The 7,443-nt window shown below is 37.2% G+C and overlaps 1 protein-coding gene across 1 annotated transcript; it reads right to left on the reverse strand.

The window, feature by feature from the left end:
- LOC107614716 lies at positions 6,664–7,113 on the reverse strand. Its single transcript, XM_016316858.1, has one exon. It carries the CDS (start codon positions 7,111–7,113, stop codon positions 6,664–6,666), a length of 450 nt encoding a protein of 149 aa, XP_016172344.1.

Genomic DNA, 7,443 nt, shown 5'->3' on the forward strand with positions numbered 1-7,443 from the left:
AATCAAAATCAGAATAAACAAACAAAAACAGAACAAACCCTAAAATCTAATAAAAATAGAACAAAATCAAAATAAAATAAAAACATATGTAACACCATAAATTAGGGTTTAGGGTTAGAGTTCAAAAAGGGGTTAGGGGTCCTTATAGGAGAACGAAAACGGCGGCGACAAAGCAACAAACGCGTCGCAAGGAGTACGTAACTGAGTTCACGCAGTCTTTAGACGCAGTTGGTGGTGACCGATGCTGGCGAAGGGGCTGCTGAAGGTGGTTTAGGGAGAGAGAGAGAGAGAGAGAGCGAGAGACAGAGAGAGAAGAAAGGGTTTGCGGTTCGAAAATGAGAGAAGAAAGGATTCGCGGTTCGAATTTAGGGCAAGATTACTATCGAATTTACCGGTGGAAAAATCCGACGGTAATGCTTTGAAAGTTACCAAAACGCAACGTTGCACTAATCAGTGATTACCGGTGGATAAATCCGACGGTAAATTCCACGGTAATCTCGGCACCAATTTTTCTTGTTTTTTCTTCAATTATTACTGGCGAATTTGCCGTCAGAAAATCAAATCCAATAGTAACTTTTTATTCGACAAATTTATTGCCAAATCTCCCAATAAATTCGCTGCTAATGTCTAATGTTAAATCTGACAGTATTTAGCATTTTTCTTATAGTGCGATTTTAATATTTTAAAGTAATGTATTAGTGATTGATTTAAAAACTGAACAATTAGTGACTGAATTAGCATTCAACATGAAAATATAGTTGGTTGCTATCAGAGACCAAACGATATAGTCGGTTACTAAATAGCAACAAAAAAAATCACAATTTATTAGTGACTAATCTAATTTGTCATTGGTTTTATAGCCCTAATTGAAAATCAATTACTAAAAATTAGAAATTGGTATTTTAATTTGGTGACCAATCTTTAAGCAACCACGCAAATTAGTCGTTAAGGATTTAGGGTTTAGCAACCTATTTTAAAAATCGGCTTAGATCTGGTTTGAGGACAAATTAGAACTGAATTAATTAAATTATCGCCGGGCCAGTTTAGATCGGGTAAGGCGTTTTTTGAAAACAGACCCGAACTAATCCAAACCGATTAATTTAGAATTGGATTGGTTTGGGTGGTCGGGTACCTCAATAAATCTTAAATTTGAAAAAAAAAAATTTTAAAAATTGAGAGAAAAGGAAAAAATTTACAGCAGCAAAATTTAAAAACAGTTATAATCAATTTTAACAATATCAAAACAAATCATATTCACACTCGGACTCTTTTTTCAGATTCACATAATATCAACTCTAAACCAATAGATTTATAGAAATTAACTAACAAATTTACAAACAGACTCACAAAAATTCACTAACAATAGAAGAGAACATTAGCCCTAAACTAACATCCTAACAAAATTTAATAATCAAATTCGTAGAAAATAAAAGAGAACAAATCCAAAATGAGGAAGCTAAGATTGCTGGAGCACTGAAGCAAAAGAAGATTTCTAAAGCATTGAAGCAGAAGAAGAGCCAGCGATGAAGATGACATTGATGGAAACGATGACACTGCCAGCAGAAAATATAATGCTACTGACAGGGATAACACTGACGAAGACTCTAATAAAGATGCTGACGGAAACACTGACGAAGAGGAAGCTACCATGAGAAAGCTACCTACGATTTGTTAGGGTGAATAACGGTAAGGATTTAGGATTAGGTTAATAATTAGTGTTTGCGTTTCATTATTGTTGATTTTATTGTTTAAAAAAAAAACAAAAAAAACATACAGTGCAAAAAAATATATATACAAGAAAGAAAAGAAAAAAAATATTATCTTTTTTATAATTATTGTCCTTTTCATATACTATTTTACCTAAAAAATTCGAGGACGAATCTTTTTTGAAGAGGAGGAGAATGATACGTGTTTCAAATATTCGTGATATGAAGAGTTCGAGTGTTATTTAGAAGATTTTATTAGTTTATATTTTTAGAATGTTTTAATTTAATTTGATGTATTTTGATTTTATTTATTTAATTATTAGATTGGGCCCTATGTTTATGGGTTTTAGGGTTTTCTTTGTTTTAACCTAATAAGAGGTTATAAATACCTCCTTAGCTATTGTAGTCGTATAATAGAATTTTTAGAGGTTTGAAAACCCTTTTTTGGTTTCATGATGAAACCATGGTGTGGACAATTGAGGTTGAGGAGCCCTTCTCTTGTTACATCGGGGAATTGAGTAGAAGGTTGAGGAGTTCCTTCAATTCAATTCCCAAACTATGGCGTTGGCAAGTTAGGTTGAGGAGTCCCTTTCTTGTTGCGTCAAGAAATTGGGTAGAAAGTAGAGTGACTCTCTTTGTATTCAATTTCAATCTATCCTTTTTATTTCTATTTCAATTTTAATGTATCTTTTCATTCGGTTTAAATCTTTATCTTCTTGTTTATTTCTTGTTTCTTTATCAGATTGGCTCGAATTTTGCACTCTCATAATCATTATTCGAACCAATTAATAGAAAATGTTATCGGTTCGATTTAAATTAAACTTGATTATCCATTGATTTTAAAACCAATTTAATTGGTTCAGTTCGAATTCGAACGAATAATTGGATATCTGATATCCGTAAACACCGTACCCCTACCCAATAGATCGATTCCAATAATTTTTTGTGACTCCTCCTTTCTTCATTCTGTCGTCTCTGATTTGATTTGGATTTTATGGAGAGCTGCATGAAGATGGCTGAGGAATCCTTTACGCGAGTCATTTACCTCTAAAGCTGATGAAACGTCGTGTTAATGAGTGGCAGCACGTGCATGAGAAGAAGAGGCAACTGAAAGTGCCATATCTTTATGATGGTAATGAACTGAGTGGACTATATGCGACAAAGACTTGGTCTATGTCAACGATGAAGACTTGGCTTCCCTTCCCTTCCCTCTGCAGTAATTATTACATCAACTAGATTTAATGTCAAGCCTATCAAAATTTAAATGAGTAATTACATACATACAATTCTTTTTTCTTTTGTTTTCTTTTGAATCCCTTAATTATGCATAATAATAACAACAACCAACGACAACTCAACCCATTATTATAGCTTCTTTTGACCACTATGCTAACCGTAGAGGATTTTTTGCATACCCATTATGAGTGGAAATTCATCACCAAAGTCAATTAATTAAATAATAAATAATTTATAAAAATTAAAAGAAAACATATACGGAGATTAGTACAACGTGAAAATAACAAGTATACGATAAATTGTTCAAATGTATGAAAGGCTTGAGAAATTAGGATCTTTTTTATTATTAAGGGTGACTTAATTAATGTGAAATAATTTCATAAAAAATTTCAAAAAAGTTGGGCTATATATACTAATTAAGTATATTTTAGTATTTTCACATAGAGGCGTGTTAGAAAATAAGTAAGTTTTGTGATTTGTAACTATCAATTAGTTATTATTGGTATTTTTAATGATGTGAGATTTCATTCAATGGTGTGAAATTATTTACTTTTCTTTTGTTAGTTAAGTGCTGACCAAATTTTAATAAAAATACTTGTCCCTAAACTTTTTCTTTCAGATATTCAAGGTTCTCCTTGGATAGTCCGATCCGGCTTCAAACTCCTATTACCTGGGAATTAAACCCAAAACTTAAGAAAAGGTCGTAATGCATGACAAACTTGCCACCAGGCTAACTTATAATTTTTTATATATATTGATATTCTTTTATCTATTTTCTTTTAAAGGAGAACAAACTCGACACACTCAGTGGAACGTACAAAGGTAGAGCAAGAAATTAAACAACTCATAAATCATCTCCGGCATAGCCATCAATAACATGAGTTGACTTTGCACTATTCTCTAGAACAACCAAACAACCTAGCAACACAATCCACCACAACTGTTTTCCTATTTTGAAAAATGAACTCATTTCTACACAACCAAATATTCTATATAACTAAGAAGAAGCCCCTAACCATATTTTTCCCACGTCTTTTCTCAATGGCATCGACCTCCAACTCTTAAAGTGCACTTTTATAGAGCCTGAAATGCTCCAAACATGACCCACATAAGTAATCCATACGCACCACACCTGCCAAGTATACTTACACGTTACAAACAAGTGTTGCACAGTTTCAATTTTCTTGTTACACATAACACAGACATTATTGCTTCGTTCAATGATGCCCAATCTGCTCAAGCGATCCTTTGTATTAACTCGGCCTACAAGCACAAACCAAGTAAACAATTCTATTCGAGGGGGTACTAGTCCTTTCCTGATTCCATTTGTGAACTTATAGCTAAGAATATCATCCGTCAAACTCTGTACCTGCAAAACCTGCACAAATGAGTTAGTAGTATAAACTCATTCTTGATCAAATTTTCACGCCACTCTATCTTATGCACCTTCTATCAATCTCACAGGTTGGTTCAAACTGTCAGTCTCCCATTGGCAGAGCTCCCTCCTCCACTGGAAGTTCCATACCCTCTCTATCCCATCCCAAAACCCACAGTCCCCAATCACGGATCCTTTATTATTTGAAATCAAGTAGAGCCTCGGAAAGGAGTCTTTCAGCTTCCTCGCCTGTAACCATGTATCTTCCCAAAATCTGGTTGATCTACCATCACCTACCTCCATAGCCAAACCGTCAATCATCTTTTGTCTGACATGTTGCTCTTTTATTTGCAAATGACATATATCTCTCCACGGACCCCTTTTCTTGGTATTGCTTGAGTAGACAATAACTGCCCAGGGTTCAGATTATTGCAGGAGCACACAACCTTCTTCCATAAAGGACAATCTTCCTTAGAAAATCTCCATCGCCACTTGAACAATAATGTAGTATTACGAATCATCGCATCACCCACACCCAGTCCTCCTAACTTCTTCGGTGTTTGTATCAAATCCCACTTTACAAGAGCCAGCCTAGGCCACCCATCATCCTTCCCCCAAAAGAACCTCCTTTGCAATGAGATTATTTTTTTGCCACCGTCCCCAGTATTTTATACAAACTTAGATAGTAAGTAGGCAGACTATTCAACACCGACTTGATGAGGACCAGCTTTCCTGCTTTACTGAGTATTTTTTATTTTCACAGGCTAAGTTTCTCTTCTACCTTATTTATTACTGGCTTCCATGTTTTAACCAAAATTGGGTTTGCTCCTAAACTAATACGCAGGTACTTCACTAGTAGACTTGCCGCATGGAACCCTAATAATTGGCACATCCGACCAACCCATTCCTGACTACAATTCACCGGTATCAAACTAGACTTGCAAAGTTAATACTCAATTCGGACATCGCTTCAAAACACCTCAGGAGTCTCTTATAATTTCTCACTGTCTCCTCCTCTGGTGGACAGAACAATATAGTGTCATCAGCAAATTGAAGGTGAGATAACTCTATATTATCCCTACCGACTAAAAGAAGAGCTATTTGTAAGGTCCCACATTGGTTGGGGAGGGGAATGAAGCATGCCTTATAAGGGTGTGGATACCTCTCCCTAGCATGACGCGTTTTAATGAGTGAGTGTGGGGGGAGGGCTTCGGCTATCATCCCTATCGTTAAAGGCAAAACCGTGAGGCCTTGTATGCCAAAGTGGACAATATCGTGCTAGCGGGTGGTCTGGGCTACTACAGATGGTATCAGAGCCGGAACCGGGATCGATGTGCCAGCGAGGGCGCTGGGCTCCCTTAGGGGGATAGATTGTAAGGTCCCACATTGGTTGGGGAGGGAAACGAAGCATGCCTTATAAGGGTGTGGATACCTCTCCCTAGCATGACGCATTTTGACGAGTGAGTGTGGGGGGGGGGCTTTGGCTATCATCCCTATCGTCAAAAGCAAAATCGTGAGGTCTTGTGTGCCAAAGCGGACAATATCGTGCTAGTGGGTGGTTTGGGCTGTTACACTATTCTCTTATTTTTTACTGCCTCCCCTATCATTCTACTCAAAACATGTACAACAAGCACGAACAAAAATGGTGATAATGGGTCGCCCTGCCGAAGTCCCGTTTCCATCTTGAATGTTTTCGATGGTGCCTGTTAACCATTATGGAGACAGATGCTGATCTAATGCACTCTGTAATCCATGCCCTCTATCTTCTACCAAATCCCATCTTTTCTAGCACAACATCCACAAAATTCTATTTGACTCTGTCATAGACTTTCTGGAAGTCTAGTTTGATGATTGCTGATGCCTTCTTCTTTAGTTTTAGCCATTGTACAATTTTACAAGCTATTAACGCTCCATCATGTATCCTCCTACCCTTTACAAATGCACTCTGTGATTCCCCCACTAATCCTGGCATAACAATCCTCATTCTTCTTGTCAACATTTTTTATATGACCTTATAAATGCATCCAACCATACTAATCGATCTGAGATCCTTTATCTCCTTTGTGCCCACAAACTTTGGAGCCAGTGCTACCCAAGTAACATTGGACTCTGTTGGTAGTTTTTCGGTCTCAAATAAGCTCATTACAACTTTAGTAAATTCCATTCCTATCTCCTCCCAGCACCTTTTTATAAAGTTCATGTTTTATCTATCACTACCTGGAGCCTTAGATGATTCGCAGTCCCAAACTGCATCCTTTACTTCCTCTCCGTCGATAACACCTATAGTGCTTAAGCTTCCTCCATCTCCAACCGATTGACTAGGCCTTCTCGAAAGCTAATATTAGGCTACTCTTCCTGGTGGTATAGGTTCCTGTAGAAGTCTCTAATGGAAACCTTAATTCTCGCATGATTCCTTACCAGCATTCCATTGATCACTAGAGACTCAATTCGGTTGTTTCTTCTTCTTGCTGGTGCAATATTGTGGAAGTATCTAGTATTCATGTCCATCTCCTTGGCTTGTCGAGATCTAGACATTTGCTTCCAATGTATATCTTGTCTCGTATACCATACCTCACAACATCTTACCAACGCCTTCCTTCTTGCTTCTACAGTACCATCATATACTCCGTTGCTAACCTGATCATCCACTTTCTTAATCTTGTCCTCAAACTTTTGTATCTTCTCAGGTATATTCCCAAAGTACTGCTTGTGCCATCTACCTAGTGATTTTGACAGTGCCTTCAGTTTATCCAAAAACTGTACATTGCCTAATCCCCTCCATTCTTCCTTCACCATGCATCCTTAGGAAACCTTCATGTGTGAACCACGAGTCTAAACTGCAGAACAGTCTTGGACCCTGGGTTATTCTTCTATCTTCCACTAACAAAGGGCAGTGATCTGATAAGCCTCTCGGTCCTCCTCTTAGACGAGTGTCCGGATACACATCTAACCATTCCAAGATGACCAGGTTTCTATCAATCCGACTACAGGACTAACCTTTAAACCATGTATACTTGCGATCATTAAGTGCCAAGTCCACCAACTCCATATCATTAATCAATGCTCTGAATTCTTCAGCAGAAGCTGGCAAGCTGGTCTCCCCTTTTCTTTCCTCTATATGCAAAA

This window comes from Arachis ipaensis, chromosome B09, assembly GCF_000816755.2.
Source record: "Arachis ipaensis cultivar K30076 chromosome B09, Araip1.1, whole genome shotgun sequence".
Taxonomy (NCBI): domain Eukaryota; kingdom Viridiplantae; phylum Streptophyta; class Magnoliopsida; order Fabales; family Fabaceae; genus Arachis; species Arachis ipaensis.

Bases quoted from the DNA above. Each gene is read 5' to 3' on its own strand.
- LOC107614716 (XM_016316858.1), bottom strand. From the start codon at position 7,113: ATGGTGAAGGAAGAATGGAGGGGATTAGGCAATGTACAGTTTTTGGAT.